Below are 25212 nucleotides of genomic sequence, written 5' to 3'. Positions count from 1 at the left end.
AATCTACTCTCCTCAGTGACCCAAAGAGATAGAAACCCACAACCCACCTGCCAGCATTCCTATTCCTGCAAGCTGATCTCTCATCAGTTCCCAGAAGCTAAACAAGGTCAGGCTGGATCAGCTGCTGGCTGGGTAACCTCCAAGCAAAACCTGGAGCGTTACAGGAAATTGCATGAGACAAAGTGATGCGCTTCTCTTTGAACTGATGCAATGGGGCGAGTCTGCCAGGCAAAGTTCCGCCATTCCTAAGTACAGGACTGCAATGTTAATCCAAGTTCCTGGCCACTTGCAGTCATTACAAATACTACCGCATTCTGTATGCTAGGAGATGCATGAACCTTGGTGTCTTGTTTAAATTTGAATAATCATATTCTGCCTCCCTAAATTCCTCTGCCTCTAGTACTGAGTACAATATTCTTCTTCACTTCCTGTCCCAAACTGTTAAACAGCTGGGTTGATCTACCCCAGAACTGTCTGCATTTTAAGCAGTGGCAATGTAAGCTTCCCCATCACTGTGCTTCAACCCTGATCTTGACTAACCAGCGCTAGGGTAGATAAACCAGTTTAATCTCCATGTTCCATTTGGTTCTTGGCATCTCCGTTGAAACTGCCAACAAGGATACAACTTAATGTCCATTAGTGGATGTGGATTTTTTCTCAAGTGGATATTTAATTATTTAGCCACTTGGCCCTAGTCATCTGAGACCCAGCCTTTTCGTTAAATGCCACCAAACAGCTCTCAGATGTTAACACCTTTCACCCACTACCAGCTGGGGCTGCAGTCAATCCAATGAGCTCCAGATGCATCTACATTTTGGATCCTCTGATACCAGTGCTCCCCTTTGCAGTATGTCTTTCTACCCACCTTCTCTCAGTCAGCATCTCCAGTACTGCACATCCCTACATGCGTTCACAGATAAAGGAAGCCACAATGCTTATCCTACCTGGAAAGTAAGGGAAAGTTCAGGACACATTGCCTCATACTGCTCAAGCTCCTCCTCTGGCCTGTCAAGACCTGGCTTTGAGCTCAGTTTGTTCACATCTGTCTCCAAATCATCATCCTTCAAAAGTCAAAGTAGGAAAAGAAATAAATTAAAGGTGCTATCGACCCATTTGGGACTGTGCCTGAGTTGATAGTTATAAAATGATACATTACATCCTGCCTTTCATCTAGGAATCTCTAAGCACCTGACACACGTAAAGTAAACCAGCCACCCCTGACAACTAGATGAGAGCAATTACATTCATTTTTATGGAAGGGCAAACTGAGGCACAAAAGGTTAGGTCACCTGCCCACAGCCATAGAACGATCCATTGGCAAGTAACTCAGAAGTCCAGGACAAGATTTTCAAAAGTGAGTAGTGGGCTTGGGTGCCTCACTATTCAAGTGCCCAAGCTGAGAAACCTTATAGGGGCCTGATTTTCAGAAAGTGCTGAGACCCACCCTCTGAAAATCATGCTCATTTAAAGGTGTCTCAACTTGGCCACCCAAAAATTGTGGCACCCAAAGCCACTAGCCAGTCTCCTGAGTATCCAGGATGTGTTGAGGTAACCGGGAGATATACTGCCTCAGGTGTTGAATGAAGGAGTGAGAAAATACCTTTGATTCAGAGACCCACAATCAAACAATTTAGATTTAACAAGAAAATCCCACAGTACATCACAGGAAAAATGAGTGTTGTTGATTACCAGCAAAATTAGCATCTTCTAGTGTCCTGCCTCTTCACACCAAGATTGCCTTGGTCCCCACTGCTGCTCATCAGGGCCCCCTCTCTCTGCCTTCGAAACCCAAATCCCCATCCCTCTACTACACACATCACTGAACCCTCAAGCACCGATTTCTCATCTGTTACTTTATTTATATCTTTCTACACTGTTGATAAATAGCTTTTAATCTCTTGACCAATCCATCATCTGTTCATTTTTAAAAAAAACTTTTGTGTTTGCAGTTATCTATAAAGCAAGGACAAGGAGCATGCCTGAAACTTTCACATCCAAAGGCAACTGTGCATTGACACGCATTCCATCCATATCAGATACAAGAGTCAAAGACATGCAGTGTCGAGTGTTTAGTCATCGCATAAGAGAATGGGAAGGGGGGGTTGGGTGGCTAAATGGCATTGATGAATGGCTGTGACATGACAGCATTATTCAAATAATTCAGCATGCAATTAGCAAGCATTCACCACCAAACCACAGCAAAGAAGCAATTTGCTCTTGATAATAACTTCAGAAATGATTCTATTTATCAACAAACTCCCATGAACACCAGGGTGTCAACAGCAGTTCAAACCCTGAGCCACAGCAGTACTGAAAGGCTGGGCTGTTTCTACAAAGTGTTACTAGTGTTGATTTGAGGCGGTGGTTGGGACTGGTTGACATGAGAGTCAGCAGTGAGTGATGGAGGTTTGCTGGGCTCTTGAAGATTGGTTTGGAGGGATTGACAGTTTGGAGAATTATGTGGGATCTGTAGGTTTTAATGATTTGGGGGGAGGGGATGGGCTCCGTGACAGGACTGGATGATCGATTGGTATGGGGACTCCGGTTTTGGTAGAGCTGATCAAATAGTTAAAGAGAGGATTCACAAATATTTTCACCAATAAAACTGGTGTGCTAAGTTCACTATGATTAGTATTAGACATTATTCACGAATATTTGGACACCCGCCAGGTAGCTGTGAAAAAGGTTTTGAATCACAAAAGTATCAGGAAATTGAGCACAAATGATTCTTTGCACAAAAATTTGGACTGAAAGTTCACTATTCATCCTCCATCATCGATCTGTGTAAAAGTTCAGCCAGAAGGCGGGGTAGCATGAGATTTATGAGACCAATCATACGAGACCAATAAATAAAGCTCATATTCAAAGCAAAGTGTTGGCAAATACCCAATAAACTAAAAACTGTTCACAACTAGTCGGTGAATCCTTATGAATAATGAACATAATTACAGATTTTAGGATGTGTTTGGGAATGAATACTAAACAAAAAAGGGGCTAACTTGGCAAAGAACATTATTTCTAATGAACAGTTTGGCCAGTTTTCAGATGAAAATAAATAGTCACTAAAGGGCAGGTTAGCACACTGAGCCCATTTGTTTTCTTTTCTTTTTGTCATTTGGGTGACATATTAATGTTCAGGTAGGCAGAGCAGGCAAACAGTGAAAAGAACACTTAACTCATGTCTAAATTGCATCAGATTCACATGGCATTTGTGCCCTTTTGAATTTGATTACCACAAACATTTGTAGGAACAAGGTTTTGTTTGCAAAGATGTTTGAGAGGGCAAAAACTCATTCATGCTAGAATGTGTTTGTACAAAGATACATTTTCACAGCAGAAACATCTGCATGTGTAAGCAGGGTCTGAATGAACTCTCCCCTGACAGCTAGTTTGGGAGGGGAAGAGACTTCAGGAGCAAACTGAATATACATGAATACACTACTCTGCGTAGGTATCTAGCAGACAGGAGTTGTGTTGCTCCAAGTGATCAGCTTTGGCTGGTGTTGGGTTACAAATCAAGCCATCAGGTGGTCGAGGGACATCTACATAGAACACATCACCGGACATCGGCAATACCAGGAGAGATGAGCTGGAGTGCCGATGAGAAGCGCTGTCGGGAAAGTAACTGAAATACTTCCCTGATGGATTGTATTGTCTAAATGGACAACCTACCCTAAATGCTCAATTACTGAGGGACAATCTTCACTCATTGCTATATTTACTTTCCACAACCAACTATGTATAACGTTTCATGAGTGATGGACCTGAATACTTGGATGCTAATATCTAAACTGTGTTCTTAAAAGTATTCACCTAAATTTAGCTTTGCTGATTATGCACGATATGTATCGTATGACTTAAAACAAACTTTGTATTTGTGGATAATCTAAGCACTATACCCAGATGTACAGACACTCTTTTCTTAACCTATTATATAATTTTTTAATATTGAATGCGGGGTAGTGAAATGTTATTATCAATGTTATCTTCATTGTACAACTAAAGGGGAGTAGAACTGTGCTGAGCTTGTCCCATTTGAGGGGTCACCCTCAGCTGAAAGGAACTCGCTAAGCCAGGGGCTCGAATGCCAGACCCCTGTGAAAGTAAGAGGGGTGGGGACAGGTGTCCCAGTGAGGAGGTGTGGACTCTCCCTAAGGGGCCCTGATCTAGTTTAACCTGTTTCTCCCCACTGTTCAAAAGAGCTTTTTGTTATGTTAAAGTGCTCAAATGAGAGCTGAAATCACTTGTGGTGGGGAAGTGTTTCTGCCAAGCCTGCCAAGAGCTGAAAATCATTAAGAGACTGACCTACAGAGGTCAAAGCAGAGAGGCGGGTAGCAGTAGAAGGTGACTGACAGTCGGCCGGCAAGCCAGGCAGCGAGGAACCGCGGCTCATGGGCCGGCCGGCAGAGAGGAACCATGGCTGGAGGGCCGACCAGCAGAGAGGAACCATGGCTGGCGGGGCGGCCAGCCAGAGAAAGTGCTCAAATGGTGGTGCAAGCAAGGTGCCTTCATCCCCGGGTTGCAGGTGAACTCACACAGATGCACCTCTGAACTCTGGGTCCTCACTGACCAAGGACAACCACTGTGAGCGGGGTATGGTGAGGGAGCACTCTGGGTTGGGTGTCCTGCTCACAATATTATGATTATGAATCCTGCTTGTGGCATTTTCCCTAATTAATGTCGGGTGACTTCCCTCCTTTCATTAAAAGTTTCTTTTCTACACTCAGACTCTGTGCTTGCGAGTGGGGAAGTGTTGCCTCTCAGAGGCACTCAGGGATATTGTGTAATTTTCCCAAGTTACTGGGTGGGAGCTTGAGCCAGTTCTGTGCTGTATTGTTGAAAAGGAACCTCTAGTTATTAAGCCTGGCCCTGGTTGCTGCCGGCTCCACCTGGCAGAAGGGTTACAAATGCATCCTTGATTTGTGCCTTTCGTAGCAGGGTGTGGCAGGGAGAGAGAGTGAGGAGAGAAAGCAAACAATGTTCTGAATAATTAGTTAAATTATTTGTTCATGAGCAGAACAGGTAAAAGAAAGTGGCTAAGAGTGGGTGCTCCAGCTGTAGCTTAAAGAAGCCAAGCTGTTTTAAAGACTGGGGCCCAGGTACATAACCAAAATATCCTGCTATTGTTGTCTTCAAGAATTAGTAACAAAGCAAAAATACACATTACATTTTTCAACCTAACCAGTGTCCCTTAAGTGAATTGTCACAAGATGTCACAACATTTTTTTTTTAGAAATTGAGGGGGAGGGATAGCTCAATGGTTTGAGCATTGGCCTGCTAAACCCAGGATTGTGAGTTCAATCCTTGAGGGGGCCATTTAGGGATCTGGGGCAAAAATCTGTCTGGGGATTGGTCCTGCTTTGAGCAGGGGGTTGGACTAGATGACCTTCTGAGGTCCCTTCCAACTCTGATATTCTACGTTAGTATTAGAGCTAAGTAGGTCTAATATTTATTTAAATTTTCTTTCTTTCTTTATATAGGAATTAGAAATTGCTATCTGACAGGAGCACTCTATCTAAGTTACTAACTGAAAAACAAAGAGTTTTCAGGTGCCCAAGTAGCCTCTGGAATCACGGTTAAAATTGCCCTCAATCTGAAATGGCGACCCTGCCTATCAGCGCTCCAAATCAGAAGAAAGGGGAAAAAAAACCAACTTCCCTTCACAGAACATGGAGGGTTTTAAAGGAAGCTGTGGCTCATATACCTACTTCCTCTTTATGCTCCAGATCCTCATTATCTGGGTCTTTTTCCACCTCTTCCTCACCATCATCTTCACAGTCATCTGCAAAAGAAGAAAAGAGGTGAAGCAGGTGGCCTCCATCATAACATCCTTCTCCCTACCCCTCCCCAAAAAGGCAGGCCACTCTCGTGTGCAGCACACATGCCTTGTCCCTAATAACCACCACAAAGCTGAATGTAAGACTTAGAATAAAGATCAGATCCCATGTGTTCCATCAGATACAGCTGCATATGGGACCTAGGGCTTCCACCTTTGTTCTCCTGGATGAAATCACAGCATTTCAACACTTTGACACTCACCATCACGATGTGGCACTATGTTCTGTTACAAAGCAATGTGATGACTTTATGTTTCACTGCAAAGATATTATAGGATGCTGTTAATCTATATATCTACCTGAGGATTTTAGTCTGACCCCCATTACTGGTGTATCTGAGCACCTTCCATGTAAAAGTCAATAGCAGTAATGAAGTCCCTAGTGGACTTTATGGCATCTCTGGCTCTTCTCCCTTTTGGGGGTAAAAATTCTCTTGGGCATGGATTGTATTGCTTGATTTAGCTTTGCCAGAGGTGGGGTAGGCAAGAAGGGTGGTGAGTTTTATTCTTGCTATGGTATGTCCTGCATGCCTAGACTACAAGAAGCAGGAGCATCCAGAGGAAATCAGAAATGCCCCATGAAAATCAAGGAAAGTCCTGAAGATCAATACCTTCTAAAGAGGTGAGGCAGAAATCTGGAGGTATAGAGTAGAAGCTCCACAATCTTTGCTGAAAATGTTTGCACAGATGAAATAATAGTCAGAGTTTTGTTTGGGCTGTACCATAATGGTGCTGGTTTGGAGTGTGAAGGCTGGCAGCAGGAGGCAGCTGTGCACAAGGTCATATGTGTTTCATTCTTGGGCATGCCTCTTACATGTATGCTGCTCACCTGCCTGGGCATACAGCCTGCTGGCCTGCAAGTGCTCACAACCTACATTCACGTAGCATAGCACAGACGGATTATTTCAGAAGGAAAAAAGGCTGCTGGTTGACAGCATCAATTTACTGAAAAAGTTGCAAGGAAGGACGCGTGTACACATATGTACACACACACACAAACACACACACCCTCCCTTCCCAGTTGCCATGAAGCAACAGTAGTTCCAGCCTTTGCCAAGGCCATTCCTTCTGGTCACTTTAAAGCCATAAGGATTATTTCACTACCCCTCCCCTTCACTATCTCACACCTCCATTCTCCACACAGCACCTGCTGGCCTTGACAGAAACACCTGGAGTGAGGGATTCAGACCCAGTTCTATAGCATGACAGTGTGGGCCATCATGCAAGTTTTAAATGCAAAGCTCAGGACTGGATTTCTCTCTACCCGGGCCCCCACCTTCCATTCTCCCCATCAGTCCCTGTCTCCCCACCACCACCACCCCCTGCCCCACACACACACATTCTCCCTTCAGTCAGCAATTTACCTTCAGGCTCTGCACGGAGAGGTTCGGAGCTGACACTCCCAGGAAGAGAGAAGGAATAGGAGCTGTGTACTGTAGCCAAAGGCAGAGGCCCCTTGGGGTAGCATTTCCTCAGGATCTGGGCCACTATAGTTACTATAGGATCCATGGGCTTGCTATCCAGGCAATCCTAGGCAGTAATGAAGGTGAATATTCAGTGATGTTTGCCATTCAGAAGCATCCTTCCTCTTGCACAGATCCACCAGATATTAAAATAGATGCTTCCCTGAAAGCCTTAAAAAGCAGCATTTGAATAATAGTCAGCCAGTTCTGCGTCAACCCCTTATATTTCCTGTGTTTCTCTTTCATCCTTTTCCTTCCTTATCACATTAGGGAAGTCTACATGGGAGCACAGCATCTTGGTTTTTCAATAGTTTATCTGCTTCTACAGCTCATTCACCATCTGCTGATACATCCATCTAAAGGGCACAGGGTCCCCTAGCACCACTCAGAGGAACTGGGGTCAGTACTGTCTCAGAGAAAAAAAAGCACCTGCTACTGAGTTATCCATACACCTCCCTACAGCTAGCGCGGCCGGAAACCCAATAGGTACAGCTAGCGCGGGGCGAAATTCTTCAGCTGGAGCTTTAGGGGGGCACGAAATGCTGATTCAGCGACCAAAACATTTTGTGAATTCGTGTCAGTTTCACCGAACTGATCATTTAAAACAAATGCCAAAAAAGTCTAAATGTTTCGAGAACTGTTCATTCAGAAATTTCCTTCAAATTTAAAAATATTTTTTTTAAAAAAGGTCTAAATCCAAATTAAATGGTTCATTTAACCAGAAATGAATTTTTCTTCACTTTTCGACTTTCTGAAAATTGCGATACATTTTATTGTCAGTTCACATTTTTTTTTAAAAGACTTGCCAGCAAGCTGGAAGGCTACATAAAACACAGTCCCCTTCAGCACTGCACTGTGGCTCAATATTGATTCAGAAGGGACAGCACTTCCTACTTAGCCACCCATGTCATCCCTGAGCCAGAGTGTGATGAGTAAGGCACAATTATGTCATGGAGGTCGCAGAATCCGTGACTTCCATTGACCTCCGTGACATTTTCTGCCCTGGGGCTGGAGATTCCAGCCAGACCTGTCCTCACATCTCCCAGCCCCCAACCTGGTGGGGGCACCCTGCAGCTGCCCAGCCATGGCAGCCGGCAGACCCCCTGCATCTGCCCAGCTGCAGCAGGGCGGCCAGTGGGCCCCTTGCATCTGCCCAGCTGCAACGGGGACTCCCCACAGCTGCCGCCATGACCAGAGGCTGGGGGTCCCTGCAGCTACCAGCTGTCCAGGGCGAGGGGACCCCACAGCAGCCCAGTCCCAGGGGGACCCCAGAGCTCCCACACACCACATTGGTGGGGGACCCAGGAGTCCCGGCAGCAGTGGGTGCTGAACCCACCTACCCCTTTTGTCAGGGATATTTTTAGTGAAAATCAGGTACAGGTCACGGGCTGCCGTGAATTTTTGTTTATTTCCCATGACCTGTCCATGACTTTTACTAAAAATATCTGTGACAAAAACTTAGCCTTAGTGATAAGCCATCAGAAGCAACCACCTGCAGGTCTAGTAACAGGCCCTGCGCCATTCAGCAAGGGTTTAGTCAATCCCACACAGGCAAGAACCCACACCCAGGTGATCCCACCTCAGGTACATAGGCTCCTAAGGGAAACAACCTCTCCATTCTGCTCAGCATCACTACCTGGCCAGGAACACTCCCGTTGCCAATAGTTTCATCAGACCGCCCTTGCTCCAGCTCCAGCCTATTTGTGCCTGTTTCCACGCTAGCCTGCCCCTGTTCCAGCCTGCATCTGCTTCTGCCTCAGCCGGGCACGCAATGGTTCTGACATATCCCGCGCAGGAGCAGCTTCCTAAATCTCCATTAGTTTTTTCCCATGCGTGCATGCGCACACACACACACACACACACACACAGTGGAACCACAGATTTCCAGCCTGAAGGACTTCTTTTAAATTAAGGAAAACAAGACAAGCAAGAATAAAAAGGGAAGTCTCCTTAGGAGGGTGCAATAGGTGAGTACCTCTTCTGTAATAAGGACAGCAGCTCTGAGAACAAAATGGTTGCTGCCTCTGCACAAAGGTGGCGTTCTTAGAAATTTATATGTGCAATACACAGAAAACAAAGGAATTGTCGTTTCGTAGCTACAGAGCATATATACACACCACAGCCTCCTCAGGGGAGAAGAGGACTGCAAAGCTAATATAGCTATCATCTGTCTAGCTAGCTTCTTATGCTGCACCATGCCTGCTAGCATAGTAGCTGAGTGTCTGTATCCTTGGTGACTTGGGACTGAGCCTTCACACACCAGAATATCAGTAGAAGCCACAGAAAGCACCATAAAGGCACCAATACATGAAAGAGCAACATCAAAATGATCTTTTATTACCATTCAGAATGTTTACACCCTCTCAGTAGACACTGAAAATGGAACAATCCAGAAGACAGAATAAATGGTTAGTGCCATGGGCTGAGCATCCCACAGTAGGAAATATGGAGGGCTGGGGCTATTCAGCTAGTTCAGCAGGGCGATTGGTGAACAAACTGAAGTGCTTTGTAATACGCAATAAAAGGAAAATGGCTGTATTTTATACCAGCTCTTGTTCCACTTCCGCCTGTATGAATGAAGGGCATTATAAGAGTCTGCAGAATTAGTCAGGATTCCTATGGGGAAGCTAGAAACATTATCTAAGCTTACCTGCTTACAGGACTCAGATACAAGAATCTAAGTATGTGTTTCTAGATCTCTGGCTGTTAGGAATAAGAGTGGGAGAAAAGACCATTCTGAAATCAGCTCTGAGGAAGGGAAGAGCAAAGGCCTAGAAGAACTGGTTTCTATTCACAGCTTTGCCTCTGACTCACTGTCTAATACTGGGCAAGTCACTCAGCTTCTCTGTGTCTCAATTTCCTTATCAGTAAGAGACACTTAACTACCTTGCAGCTATTTTTGTGAGCCTACGTTCACTGATGTTTGTAAATGCTTTGAGATCCTCACATGATGTGGTCTGTAAGTGTGCAAAGAACTCTTTGTGAAGCACAGCGCTACATCAAATCTGAGTCCTCTGGATCCAGTCCAAAGGTGGGGATTAAAGCACATAGCATACGGAGCTAATGCTAGCAAAGGAGTAAGGTGAAGTTAAAGTTGCTGAAGACATGCAACTTAGTAGGGTGGCATCTGTCTGCAGGGTGTGTTCTCACGTATGCGCAAACAGTGGTGTGAGAGTAAAGTTGCTGTAGCTGGGTGTGTTGTGTGCACACGCGCGTTGTGGTGGAGTGCTGCAGATAAGGGAACAAACTCAATTCTTAGTTCAGAAATCCAAAGTAGAGTTGATCTGAACTCAACTCATCTGTGCTTTAGTCTCTGCACTCCGTGTATTTGAGAGTTATTTGATGCCAGTACAGGAAAGGTTGAGACTATAACAATATTAACTGAGAGGAGAGGCTAAGGCACAGGGACTGAGGAGATACCAGCTGAGCCTAAACAAAGAAATCAGATGTGCAAATAATAAAGCAGCAGAGAGGGTGCTGCATGCAACCGTCTCCTGCACACTCTTGAGGGGCAGAGAACATTCTCTCGTCTCACTGCAACCTGCATGCCTCCCAGGCCTGCGAGCTCTGTCTGAGACCTCAGCTAGATTAGGCCAATAGGTCGTATTTAAAGATGTGTTCGCTAGCATGTTTTAACCAGCACATTTAAACATGAGCATAGAAAGAGTTTAACACTACAGCTGGGTGGAGAAAAGAATTTCAGTTTCATGGAGACTTGTAATATTTCAACATTTGTTTCCATTCTGATTCAAAACAAAAACCCACTTTTTTTAGGTTTCAGAGTAGCAGCCGTGTTAGTCTGTATCTGCAAAAAGAACAGGAGTACTTGTGGCACCTTAAAGACTAACAAATTTATTTTAGCATGAGCTTTCGTGAGCTGCAGCTTACTTCTTCGGATGGATAGAATGGAACACACAGACAGGAGATATTTATACATACAGAGAACATGAAAAGGTGGAAGTATGCATAACAACAGGAAGAGTCTAATCAATTGAGATGAGCTATCATCAGCAGGAGGAAAAAAAACTTTTTGAAGTGATAATTAAGATGGCCCATAGAAGGTGTGAGGAGAACTTAACATAGGGAAATAGATTCAATTAGTGTAATGACCCAACCATTCCCAGTCTCTGTTTAGGCCACAGTTAATTGTATCTAGTTTGCATATTAATTCGAGTTCAGCAGTTTCTCTTTGGAGTCTGTCTTTGAAGTTTTTTTAATTTTAATTCAAATTAAAATGTTTTTAATTTTTTAATTGTTTTAATTCATCACAGAAGAGACTGGAGCCCCATTTCTGGGGCAGGCCATCTGATGGGTTGCCACAGAGCAGGGGACCCGAGAAGCCAGGCTGCTGAAGTGCCATGCGTCAGGATTCCCAAGGCTTCCAGGTTCTTGGCTTCCTGTCAGCACGCCAGATGGGCTGCTGAGGATCCAAGGTGATTGAGGGAAGCAGGCAGGTTTCTGACAGAAAACTACCTGACAGGCAGGGTTCCATATGAGTCTTTCCTGGGTTCTGTTGGAACATTGTCAAAATCAAATTGTCTCAAAATGTTTCAGTTTCAAGTAACACATAAGCAAATGCAGCTAATTCCAATGAAAGAACATTTTATCAGAATTTTTCCAATCAGATCAATTTAACATCTTTAAAACCAGGTTAGCTGGTTGCAGGATGAATCACCACCAACTAATACATTTGTAAAGGGGTTAAAACACCATCTAGACAGGGACTCTCAGTAGATTCTGTCTCCCAGAGCAAGGAGGTCTCTTACTGCAGCCAGCACACTCTCCCTGGCTCTCTTTATTATGAGGATGCTGAAGAGTCCCAGCAGCGGCAGCACACACTCATCTGTGGTTTCTAGTTGTGAGTGGGGAATTGGGCGGGATCCTCACAGGGTTGTACCTTTCCTCCAGGCGGTTGGGAGAACATCATTTGATCTCTCAGGGAGACAATGTAAGACCGAAAATGTACTTTTTAGGGGGTCAGGATATGTGATATTTTGGACTTATTAACCTTGGTGATTTCCTTGCCAACAGATCTCCCATGGCACATGATAGAGAAAGCAAACTGGAACCCCCTGAAGCTGTCATTTCTGCTCCACTTCCGACCTTTGGAAGGATTAGCATCCTCACTCTTCACAGGATTCTTGGTGTGTCGTATCTTGTTTATTCACCCAAGGTGACCCAGTTTTTGCACTTTTCAGGGTGCTGCTCCCAGGCTGAGCTATCAGGAGACATTAGCTCAGAAGGCACCATGTACTGGTAAAGGCTTATAAAGGCAATAAACCATGATCAGCTGTCACACACATTGCCCTCACACAGCTGCCACCGCTCATCACGTGCATTGGGGACTTACTGTTCACCTGATCGAAACCTTGTTACATCTGATCCCCTAGTCCAGGGATCGGCAACCTTTGGCACACGGCCCATCAGGAAAATCCGCTGGTGGCCTGGGCCAGTTTGTTTACCTGCCGTCCGCAGGTTCGGCCGATCGCAGCTCCCACTGGCTGCGGTTCGCCGTTCCAAGCCAATGGGGGCTGCAGGAAGCAGCGTGGGCCGAGAGATGTGCTGCCTGCTGCTTCCCGCAGCCCCCATTGGCCTGGAACAGCGAACTGCGGCCAGTGGGAGCCGCGATCAGCAGAACCTGCAGACGCTACATGTAAACAAAGCGTCCCGGCCCACCAGGGGCTTTCCCTGGTGGGCCGTGTGCCAAAAGTTGCTGATCCCTGCCCTAGCCCCACCTGAAGCAGTGGCCAATTCCTCAGGCACCAGAGGAAGGCGTCCCATTAGGATGCATGTCCCACCCGTGAGATGCTGCAACAGCTCAGTCACAGGGAGAGACTGTGAAGCATCTTGGGAAATGCAAGCTAGCCAGGGAGTAGGGTACATAGGAAGAGCAGGGGCATGTGGGACCTGGACCTACAATTCCCATGAGGCCCTGCAGAGGCACAGACAGACAGAGATTATCATTAAAGATGAAATGTTTCAACATTTCTGAACTGAATTTTTTTTATTTATTTATTTTTAAATGTTTTTTGAAAAATTTTAACGTTTTGAATTTTTGTCCTGATTCAGGACAAAAAAAAATAGTCAAAGTATCACAATTTCCTACAGGACGGAAATTCCATTTTTCAATCAGCTCCACTTAACACATAAGAAGAATTCTATACTGCAAGGGTAGAACAATCCAGAAGCAGCTGCTGAGCTGGCCCCAGCTCGCATTTACCTGTGCAGTGGTGAAGAGAATCTCCATGCCACGGGCACTGAGGAAAGTCTCCCTGGCAGACTGTATGTTGGTGATGTGTTTGAGGCAGAGCAGGAGACCCCTGCGGACGTGGATGTACCTATTGGAGGCATCGCAGCGGTGCCAGTCCTGGTACAGCCTGAGCAGTTCACACAAGTAGCCTCTGTTGACCGCTCGTCGGCTGTTAGACTCTGAAACCAAAGGGGAATGGCTGAGTTGCAATCTTCCCCCCCACGCACAATGCTTACACACTCACATGCACACACTTCCATTTGGTCTTGTGCACACAATCACAGACATGTTTATTAACTTGATTTTAATAATTTGCATGTGTGACTTTAATTGTTATTTGTTAAGCATAGAGCATGTGCTTGGCATAGCACTAAGCAAAGCAAAAACTGAGCCTTTTGTGTGTGCTCAGGTCACATTATCAAGCTTTACTCCAAAACCATAAAGGTTTAAAAGTTCTTTACAAAATTGCAAGACTCGCAATAAAATCACAAAAGCTAGCAACACTGCCATTTAACATTTCTGAAGCGCCTTTTCTCTGCGTTCCTTGCCCTGCCCCACCATGTGCGAGTACAGGCAAGCTCCAGGTTGTTCTTTCCCCTTTAAACCAGTCCTTGAGAATGAATGCATTTTTCCTGGCTGGTCCACCACATGCCTCATTCTGACCCACTTCAGAAGCTGCCAGGAGCATGCTCATCAACCCACAGGGCCAGGAAATATGTGTTGGACCCCCTGAATCCCAATTACTTTATGCAGTTTGCAACAGAAAGCTCTTGGTGTGGGTTTTCTAGGGCTAGTGGGCTCCAATCCATTGCTGTTTCATAAAAAGAGAACCAGAACCACTCACACCTGGAGCATTAAAGTCATCAGTAGGGATTTACAGGTGGAAGAGGAAGAAGGGAACCCGAGATTAAGGAGGAGAGACAAAGGCCATGAGACTGGGGCCAAGGGAGGTCAGCAACCAGGAGAGAATGGGGAGTCACTGTGGCAGGTCTAGGCGTTGCAGGTGAAGGGCAGACAGCAAACCTCCGCCTCAGTGATGGGGAGAAGGAGGGGATGTTGGGAGGGATGGAGGAAGGACCCTGTGGCAAGTCTTCTCTATCTGTTTTTTGGAAACATCACACAGAGATCTTGCTCAAAGAGGGGAGGATTGGTGGGAGCCAAGACCTCCGCACAAAGCTCTGCCAATATACTTCAGTCCTGACCTGCAGCATCTCCTGTCATTCCATTTCTGGGAAGCCCCCCGGAGGTCTGCCAATGCAAATCAATCCTGACCTGCAACCCCATTGCTATACCAGTCCAGGGCTACCACATTAATCTGCTGAAGCACCACAAGCTTGATCTGCCGTCTCTGTTATTCCCTTCCTAGGTCCTTCAGGAAGCTCTGCCACTGCACCTCAATCCAGGCCTGCAGCAGCCTCTGCTGTCTTACTTCTTGGCCTCCACACAGCTCTGACAATGTATCTCATGTTTTCAGCTCTGGCAATTGTGAGTGTGTATGAGACCACAGACGTGTTACTCCTCTGACCTTCACTCAGTATTGGTGTGCATGCTCATGCTAGAAAACGTCAATTGCTTGAGAATCCCTTATCAGTCCCAATGGTTTGATTCACGATTTCCTGTTAATCCGCAGCCAGATGTCATGTTCGCTAACCTGCAGGATGACTAACCCCTCAAATCAGTCAATCTTCCGTGAAGAATTGCTTAGGGAGTTCTGCCAAAGTATATACACATGACAAGAGGCAGAGCAGAGTTGGGGAGCTTGGGCTGGGGGCAGTCTGAATCAGACTCAAGGTGGCCTCCTGCCTTGTACAGAGGCTAATGAAATAGGAATGGAGCCAGAGCCACACCATTTAGCACGCCGATCCATTTGTCAGGACCCATGGGGCGTAATGGCAGTGAAAAGGGCTGGGAGTGGAGTTAGTTAGAAATTTCAACCAAAGTAAAATTCCTGTAAAATACTTTTTGAAGATTTTTCCCCCATTTTTTCAACCAGCTCTAGCTGGGAGTCAGGACGCCTGGCTTCCGTTCCTGACTCTGGCAATACCTCGCACGTATGGCCTTGTGAAAGTCGCTTGATCACTCTGTGCCTCAGTTTCCAATCCTCCCATTGTGCATTATGGATAAAAAGCACTACACAGTCTAAGAGCTGAGGATATTTATTATTTATTTCTCTTAGGTTTCCTGTAGCACTTATCAATGTAGCATCTAAACATTGGCATCATGAATTAAAGTAGGGAAGTCTGTTCTAGAGGAAAGGAAGGTTACTAGCACAGGACAGGAGGGAATCATTCTGTGTCCATACCCGCAACACCTTGATTACAAGAGATGAGAATTACTGGTGAGGAACCAAAATGCTGTTGTCTCATTGAGATATTCAGTTTGGTTGGTTCTTCTGGACCATCCCATCAACCTCTCCTGTTCTCCTCCCATTGGCAGGTCTCTCTCATTCTATTCTTCCATTCCTTTTTGAGTTTTATAGTCAGCAAAGCAGAGAAAGAGCAAAAAAGGAGGAATGCCAAAATCTCCAGAAGGCAGGAAGGAAAACAGAAACCTCCCCACCTGTCTCTTATCTGTTGGTCTCTCCATCTACGTGATGCACCTGTCTGTGCATGTCTGTATTTTGGCTAAAATACAGATGGTGGGTATGAGTCACAGACATACAAGCAGCCCTGTGCACATTTGTAGGCAGCAAGAAGTCAGATCCTCCTGGAGTGGATTTGCATATCCTGTGTGGTAGATGGTAGAATACCCTTTGCCTCTCAACCTTTTTGCTGTTGGTCCTGCACTGTGCTACAGGTTTCCACGAATATTCCATTGCAGTCAATGGATAATGAGGACATATTTGGGCCACACTTCTCTGCCTGGACACACTGAGTGAGCTTGATCGCTCAACAGGCATGCCTTGCCTGGATGTCCCCAGCATATCTGGTACATTCATCCTGGAGGTTCCACAGTGGTTAAAGATGCATCTAAAGCCAGGAGCTCACACAAAAGAAAAGTCTCCAGTTTCAAGGGAACCCTGGCTTGTTCACTGCGTGGCAGGTGGGGGACCCCAAAACAGGGTGTGAGGATAGCAGATAAACGTCATCAGTCAGCCGTCATTATGGCTCAGGGCTGTTGCTGTTTCTGGGGATGCTCCTGAAGCCTTTCCTTTTCACCCCTGCCCCCTCTGAAGCTGCACACATGGGACCACTGGAGATCAGCTGGCTTATACAATCACATAACTGGATTACAGTCAACCTGAAATATGAGGAGCAAGCCACTGCTTACCAGGGAGAACAAAGAGATGTTTGTGTCTAGCTATTTAAATCTCTTTGGTAGTCTCTTTGTTGAACTGAGTCAGCCAATTCATTATGCCAAGGACATGGTTTGAAGCTAAGATGCTCTGCTAAATTAACCCTGCAGTCTCCAAGAGCCTGGAAGGGGTAAGAAGACCTCCTGTTCCCTGCTACGTACTAGTGATGGCTCCTGAGAAATACTGGGTATAAGGCAACCTCTAAAAGGAAGAGCCACTGGGAGCCCATTCCTGCTCCAGAGATACATCAGGTTTCCCTATAGGAACTGGATCAAGTCTCCTGAAAGACAGGCCAAGCCCTCCAGTGAACAATAGGATGAGCCTAGATCTAGTGGTCTCAGTGGTTTCAGCAAGAAGCTGATGTGGGTTCCCTGCTAAGGTGACTCCAGGGCCCGGCTCCACCACTGTTTGGGGTCAGGTCTCTCCCCGGGGTCCACCGGTCACCCCCGCGCGCCTCCCCCGAGTGTCTCCCGGTCCCCACTTGCTGCCCCCGTGCACCTTCTGCCGGGCCCCGGGCGCCCCTGCCTCAAGCCTGTGGCTGCCCCCTGCAGCTCCAGACCCTCCACCAGCACAGCCCCTCCACCCCTCACCCACAGTCAGCACTCCTGCCTCACGCTGGGCAAGGGGCAGCCCCATCCCGCACCACAACCTCTGGCCCCGGCCCCAGCCCCAGGGCAGCCTGCCTGCACCTCAGCCCTGCCCCACCCAGAGCCCCCACTCCAGCCAGAGCCCTTACCCCCCACCACACCCCAACCCTCTGCCCCAGCCCTGATCCCACTCCTGCGTCCCCTGATGTTGGCCAAGATGGTATCTCACACAAAGATATAGCATGACATGAGAACCCTCCACTAACTGGCCATTGTTGCATCATCAACATGTGAAGATTAAGAAAGGCAAACCAATGCCACACTAAGCTACACAACTATCCCCAATGGGAATCAAATCTTTAAAATTTGAAAAAGTTGAATTTTTCTCCCATATGTTTCATTTTCTTAGTACTTTGTGTTCTTGGATGGAAGCCAAAGTGTTGAAATTCCATGAGAAATACTGTTTGCACAAAATTTCCAATCCAGTTTTTCAGACTAAAGTGGTCTGGAGAATTCAGATAAGGATCCAGAAATTTGAAGGACTTTTCCAAACTCCATCTCTGAACTTTCTGAAGTCCACCCATCACTGGGGACACAAATACTGTCCTTCCATCAGGATAAACATGCCTCATTTACCAATGCATCACTAATAGAGACACAAACAAAATGATGCAATATCTCAACTCCATTATTTTGTCCTTCAGGACAAAATACAGAGGGGCACTGAGCTGTCCATGTGGGAGTTGAAACCATCCTTCCACTCTGGGACAGTAGATACATCTGCATTGAGAACCCTCTGAGAGAAGAACAATCTTGGGGAGTAGAAATGAAAGGGACATCTATTCCCACCCTTCCTTTCCCCCTGCACCCTACCCAGTTACACTGAATGACTATGCTCTGAAGAAGAGACAAGATACAGCCCCAAAACTGGAACTGGGATTATAGACATCCTGAAGTTCAGAGGGGAAAGGGGAGTATCGGTGGTTTTGCTTCACACTGTTATAAGGGTGGGGCCATCACTTGCAAAACTGAGATCCAGTTTCTAATTTTGACCCTTCCGCAAAATATGGGCAGTTCTGATGCACAGCCATCCCTGTGCATCAGAACTGGGCAGGCTATGAAATGTTTGCTTGATGGAACTCCCCTCTTCTCTTCCTTGGGGAGCCTACGTGTCCCATTGAGGAACTAGTCTGTGTGGGAGGGAATCACACTAGATATTTTATCCCACTGGGCACACAATCCTCATGCCTTTATGAAAGGAAGAGTGTGAGTGGTTAAATAAAGGAGCGGGGGGAGGACCAAGGAAGGAGAAGTATGGCTGGGGGGAAATAGGGAAATAGGTAAGGCAAGAGGATAAGGAGAAAGGAAAGGGGGAGGGGGTGAAAAGGTCATTTTCAATAACTGCTGCCTGCACCAGAGAATCCTCTTGATAAAAGAGACATATTCAGGAGGTCACCGCAGCCTGTCTCTTTAAATTGCTCGTTACAATTTCACCAGGCAAGCAATGCAACAAGGTCTCTGTCTGTTTCCCTAGCCCTTTCCCTTCAATAACCGCTGAGCAAATGCCTCCGAGATTGGCTCCAGCTAATTTCCTTAAAGACACGCAAACTGCTAACACTGGGAAGTACAGATAGTCGGGTATAACAAATATGACCAAAATTAGATTAAAATAACCTGCTGATAAACAAATTACTCACCAAAAATAAATATTGGATTAAGCACGGATGGGACCTGGAATAGCTATAATAACAGTGCCATCATGTGGTGCTGGGGTGAAGCAGTTGGCTTGTGTCACGGGGTGGGGGACAAGAGGAATGTTCAGAATTACCCAATTTCACCCTACAGACCCAAACAGGCAGCTGCCTAAGCCTGTTTCTTTAGCTTGACTGTTTCCCCCACCCTCAACAAATTGCATTGTGTTATTTTATTTTTGGCATGAATTCAGGGCTGACAAAAGCAAAAGATCCCACAGGATGGAGTCACACACAGCACAGCTTCCCTTCCCCCCAGCCCCTGTCCTCCCTCCCCCACACTTGCCACTCTGCCAATGCACTCAGGAGCCAGGAGGTCAGAGTTCTGTCTCCACCTCTCCTACTGGCTTGCTGCATGATTATGGGCAAGATGTTTTGTCGCATTGTGCCTCAGTTTCTCCATCTGTACAAGAGGGGCGATACTCACCTCACCAAGGGTTGGGAGGTTTATTTATTAATTTTGTGAAGGGCATTGACATACTCAGGCACAAGTCCTTACAGAAGAATTATTGATGCTCCTGTATCACTCAGCCTCCCAACTACTGTTATTTGCTAACATCCAACAATATGGCTGAGCCCATAAAAGACCCAAATAAAAGAAGGGCACTGCCCTGCAGCACTTACAGTCTAGAAGGCAGACAGTCAAAGGAGATGCATGGAAAAAAACAGAGGAAGGAGCCAATATGGGATTTGTGTTTGCTTATTCTGTCTGGACACTGCAGAGGTAGTGAATCATATGGAGGCATCAGAATGAGAAGACAGTGGGAGCCTGGCACACAGCGGTTAGGAGATCATTCTGTGCACAAGGGAGCTGCTCAGAAGAAAGCATGAAGGCAGGTGTGGGGGAAGGAAATGAAGGCGATGTCAAGACGAGAGTCATGGGTAGAGAGAATGACACGCTAAGAAATGAGATGCAAGATCAGGGTTTCTCAAACAGGGAAAGCCCATGGCGGGCCGGGCCGGTGTGTTTACCTACCCAGTCCACAGGTCCGGCCAATCGCAGCTCCCACTGGCCGCAGATCACTGATCCGGGCCAATGGGAGCTGCTGGAAGCGACGCAGGCTGAGGGACTTACTGGCCGCCACTTCCAGCAGCTTCCATTGGCCCAGAGCAGCAAACCGCGGCCAGTGGGAGCTGCAATCGGCCAGACCTGAGGATGGGGCAGGTAAACACACCGGCCCAGCCCACCAGGGGCTTTCCCTACAGAAGCGGCGACCCGTTTGAGAAACCCTGTCCAAGATGTAGGCCAGTGTGGAGCAGTGCAGCAGCTGGTGGCAAAGGCAAGACATTTAAAGTCAATGCAGTGAGCAAGGGAAGCTAGTGGAGAGATGCCAGTGTTGCCAACTCTCAGGATTTTTCCATGAGTCTTCCAGTATTTGGTATTCCCCTTAAAGCCCTAACTCTTGGAGTCAGGATATTATAGAAGAATCTCAACTTTCACATTTAAAAAAAAGTAAATGTGTAACCCTCAGGATTGCAGAATAAAATATGAAAATGTGCTGTGAGTGCCACCTAAAGGCTTAAAAACCAGAAGGCAAATTAAAAGTACCCACTTTTTGGTATGTTTAACATTATGATTTTTAAGCCAATCTCATGATTTTCTGGGGCCTGACTCATGATTTTTGAATGTTTGACATTGGCAATACTGAGATTCCAAGAGCAGAGTGAGATGGTCTTAATATCAGGGAAGGAAAATCTATTTCGTATACGTAATCTACAATCCTAATTATAAAAGGATATAGTCGTTATTGCAGCATTAGAAATGACACACGCTTCTGAGCCTACATTAATAGTCATCCATATGTCTATAATTCCTTTCCATTCACATTTTCAAGAAGAAAAGCATCAGGCTCCCTCTGGCCATGTTCTGGGGCTGCAGGTCTTTTCTTCTCAGCTGTGAATGAAGCACCAATTTCAAGAAACACACATTGGTTGCCTGTGTAGCATCCTTTATGGGAGCCCTGGGCAGGTTTGAGCAGGGATATGGTTATGAAAACAACAAGCAGAATGGCCTCACCTCCAAAATCCCTCAGGCTGAGGGTATCCCTTTGCAAATACCTTGGAGAAACATGGTCCTGTTCATGAGGTCTGTGAAGGGGACCATGTGCTGCAGGAGAGGTGGTAATGATCAATGATCTCCAGACCTGTGACCAGGTGTTCCCCATGAGATATCCCAGCAGCCTAGTCACTGGCAAACCTGATACTTTCACTTCTAAGATAGCTACCAATCAAGACAGTTTCCCAGCTCCAGACAGACTGGTAATTTCCTCATCATCTGCTGCCTTCAGTGGCTCCCAGACAGATCTTGTTCCCTCACCTACTTCCCCAACAGCTCCCCAGTATTAAGCAGCTGCAGGTGAGCAGTTCCCATCAGTGTCTGTTTGGCCAGAGAGAGGCGAGATTTCAGCCACAGATCAAAGCTTACAGGTAGCCCTTTCCTCGGCAGCTGGCCAAAGTATCAGTGAAGACTAGAGGAATCTTGAGGGGCAGGGAGATTATCACCATGAAAACATTAGGGAGAGGTATTGCCATCTGCCTGCTCCTATTAAAACTACAGGGGATTATTTCTCCTTCTGACTTCCTGCCAAAAGCAGAAGAGGGGCTCCTGGCCTAAGAGATCCTTGCAAAGATGATCTGTGTAGCCAGAGGCAGAGCAACACCCCAGCTGGAGACACTTAGTGCAACCCTGAAAGTGGACCACCAAGAATGGATGCATTCTTGACCTCTGTTTTCTGGGTGATCTCATCCTCATTCCTAGCAAGATCAAGTCTCACTGCAGCAGCACAAGCAGGTCACTTTTCAAGGCCCTGATGAGGCTCAGAATAACTCATGCGCTGATGCACACCCCAATTTAATTGTTGCAGCTAGCACCAGGGTTTCCATCTCCCATTCAGCTCCAAGTCCACAGCTTTCAATGTCTGTGAGGTCCACCACGTTTGATTTTAGCCTGTGTCTTCACAAGCAATTCTCACACACAATAATGCCTAATGCTTGTAGACATTTAGTGTCTTTGGAGGCTACTAGAAGAAAGAAAGAGTGAGAAGAAACCCAAATCATGTTCTGGACCAGTGACCCTCTAACTGTGGACCACTGATGAACCACAGAGCCACTGCTGGTGGCTTGGGCAGAGCTAGCTGATCACATGATGCTGGCTCAGCCGCCTTGGTTCCAGTTATATCACATTTTTAAAAAACATCTACAACTCCCCCCCTTATTTTCCTAATGTCACTTTTTCACTAAGTGGTTGCTGTAGTTACCACATCAACACTGTGCAATTGCAAATAGGGTGGGTGATTGTCCTGGAACAGAAAGCCTGGTCCCATCAACACCACTGAGACAGCAGAATCTCCCTTCACAGCCCCAGGTGCTGACCATAAAGCAGGAGTGCAGCAGAAAGGCTTGTACTGCCAACTGAGCTTTCCACTCTCCCTGCAGCTCCCCTCCTCTCTGTGAATTCCTCCCTCTCTAAATGCTAATTTTGCTTTTAAGTTGAAGGCAGCTCTGGAGTGGCCCCATCGCCCGCTTATTAAGATTTAGTATCTGAACCAGAAGGTGTTTCCTTGTTGCAATAATGTGACCTTTAAATCTAGGCAGCAAGGTTAATACCGGAGCATTATTTGAGAATTCATCACTTGAGCTGGTGCGACTCAGACATGATCCCATTGCAGCGTGCTCATTTAAGTACTGCTTCCAGGCCTACCATTTTTCACAAATGCATTTATTCCTAATACTCACAAAAAGGACAGAGAAGAGAAAGAGTAAAGGGGGCGGGGAGGAGGGGGAAGAGAGAGAGGACAATACGCCATTGTGATTTATTGGAGAGGAGATTGTCTGCAATAGTCGAGCACTCTTTCTTAATCAAAGCTTTATTAAATCCTGGTAATAAAAAGCTAAGTGTTTTTGGATGAGATAAAGGCAGAAAAGGGTAACGCGTTCACTTCAAGAATATTCAGGCCAGGAGTACATACAAGGGGACCCACGCTAAAAGAGTCCTAACCCCCACGAACCAGACACCCTGCCAGAGCTTGGCAATCTCTAAGTACCGGGGCTAACTTTAAGATCTGCAAGGCTTCAAGCGCAAGTGGAGACCTGAGATGCTAGCCAGGGAAGAATAAAGTAAAAGTGGTGTCATTATGACAGTCTGCAGAATTCTTCTAAGCCCTTCCCAAAAAATCAGAACAAGTGGCCACCCTGGTCATTTCACTTAAGGAGCTTGCACCTTTATGTGTAGGTTATGATTTCCCACCTGCATCATCACAGAGACACAGAGAGAAACATGGCAAGACATACAATAAATACTGCATACTATCCCCTCCAATTTCTCAACACAGATTGCTTTTGTCTATTGCAGGGATCGGCAATCTCTGGCACACGGCTCGTCAGGGAAAGCCGCTGGCGGGCCGGGACGGTTTGTTTACCTGCAGTGTCCGCAGGTTCGGACGATTGCAGCTCCCACTGGCCACGGTTCACCGTTCCCAGCCATTGGGTTCTGCAGGAAGTGGTACAGGCCAAGGGATGTGCTGGCCGCTGTTTCCGGCAGCCCCCATTGACCGGGGACGGCAAACCGTGGCCAGTGAGAGCTGCAATCGGCCAAACATGTGGATGCTGCAGGTAAACAAACCATCCCGGTCCGCAAGTGGCTTTCCCTGATGGGCCGTGTGCCAAAGGCTGCCGATCCCTGGTCTATTTCATTTCAAAGGTGTGGGGGGGTGGGCACATTGAGTTGGAGAAGAATGTATCCATTCCTAATGGGACGTCTAGCCAGGTGCACAGCACAGACAGGTATGACAGTAAGAATATAAAGAGAAGGCGCTTACTTGATTTCAGCAAAGCTGCTAGAACCTCAATGGCAGCCCTGAGGGGAGAAAAACAATGGAGAAATATCATCAATTTCTTCAATAATTGTTTTTAACCTTGGTCTTCCCAGTCTCTGGGTCAGATCCCCAGTTGGTATAAATTGGCAGGACACCACTCACATTGATGGAGCTACACTTAGTAACAGCAGCTGAGGATCAGGCCCTCCGTGTTTGATTCAGTTATCCAAGAAGACCAGCGTTAGCCCTCTAGGCTTAACATTACGTTGATCTGTACTGACCATTAAAAATAAACAAACACCCACATATCAAAAGAAATGAGACAAGTCTTCAGTCTTTGAACTGTTTCCCTTCAGCCCTCCGTCTGCATCACAGACTCAGAACAAATCCAGACCAGACACAGGGATATATTTCTGCCACCTGGGTCATCAGACACATGTACATCATAAGATGTGTCAGCTCCAGGGTTCTGGCCAAATTCCAACTCAAGACATTTCATTTTGCCAAACTAAACATTCCCCCCTCTAGCATCAATTTAAAAAGAAAAGCAGCCTTTCCCTTTATCATCATCAATCACTAGTATTACAGTAGCCACAGCTGAGATCAGGGCCTCATCCTGGTAGGCACTGAAAAAAACATATTAAGAGACAACCTCTGCCCCAAAGTGTTTACCATCTAGATAGACAAGGTAGGTGGATATGAAGTGACTTGCACAAGGTCACACAGCTCAATCTGTGGCAGAGCTGGGACTAAAACCCAGGCCTCCCACGTCCCAGATGAGTGCCCTATCCACTAGACAACACTGCCTCTTGATTCTTTCCCTGCTAGAAATTGCTGTAACTTTGCTGTAGCAGAACAGCTGCAGCATCTTACCCAGAGACAGCTGTATTTCAGAGGGTGAGCAATCCCACGCTGCTCAGGATTCTATAGGCAACAGATACAAAATTGTAACAAAATATACTTGCAAAACCAAGAACTTTGACAAAGGGCCTTTTACACTCTGACAGTGGCTGAGGGGTCTTGACACTGACCTTTATGCCTCACTAGGCGCCAGCAGTGAAACTGCATGCTCCGATGTGTGTTCTTGCTCAGCTAAATAAATACAGGTGGAAGGGAGAGATGGAGTCAGATGCTCCTGATCTTTCCCTTTAACTGTTTCCCTCTCCTTAGGAAAACAATGAAATACGCATACATACAGTGCACTGCACAAAGGGCT

The 25212-nt window shown here is 46.3% G+C and overlaps 1 protein-coding gene and 1 long non-coding RNA gene across 2 annotated transcripts in view; both read right to left on the bottom strand.

Annotated features, from left to right (window-relative positions):
* AGBL1 (AGBL carboxypeptidase 1) overlaps window positions 1-25212 on the bottom strand; it is a 371053-nt gene that overhangs the window by 285103 nt on the left and 60738 nt on the right. The window contains exons 6-10 of the mRNA XM_039493279.1: window positions 24000-24037; window positions 13520-13728; window positions 7201-7366; window positions 5709-5782; window positions 945-1061 (exon numbers count right to left, since the gene is read on the bottom strand). Coding sequence (XP_039349213.1) covers window positions 945-1061; window positions 5709-5782; window positions 7201-7366; window positions 13520-13728; window positions 24000-24037 — 604 coding nt within the window. The remainder of the gene's footprint in view (window positions 1-944; window positions 1062-5708; window positions 5783-7200; window positions 7367-13519; window positions 13729-23999; window positions 24038-25212) is intronic.
* LOC120374070 lies at window positions 15697-17655 on the bottom strand. The gene is made up of 2 exons (XR_005585880.1): window positions 17599-17655; window positions 15697-16789 (listed from the first exon to the last, which is right to left on the bottom strand). It is a non-coding gene; the product is annotated as an uncharacterized LOC120374070 (long non-coding RNA).

Source organism: Mauremys reevesii, linkage group 10 (assembly GCF_016161935.1).
Source record: "Mauremys reevesii isolate NIE-2019 linkage group 10, ASM1616193v1, whole genome shotgun sequence".
Classification (NCBI taxonomy): domain Eukaryota; kingdom Metazoa; phylum Chordata; order Testudines; family Geoemydidae; genus Mauremys; species Mauremys reevesii.
The sequence above is the reverse complement of the archived record's forward strand: the minus strand, read 5'-3'. Positions and strand labels throughout refer to the sequence as shown.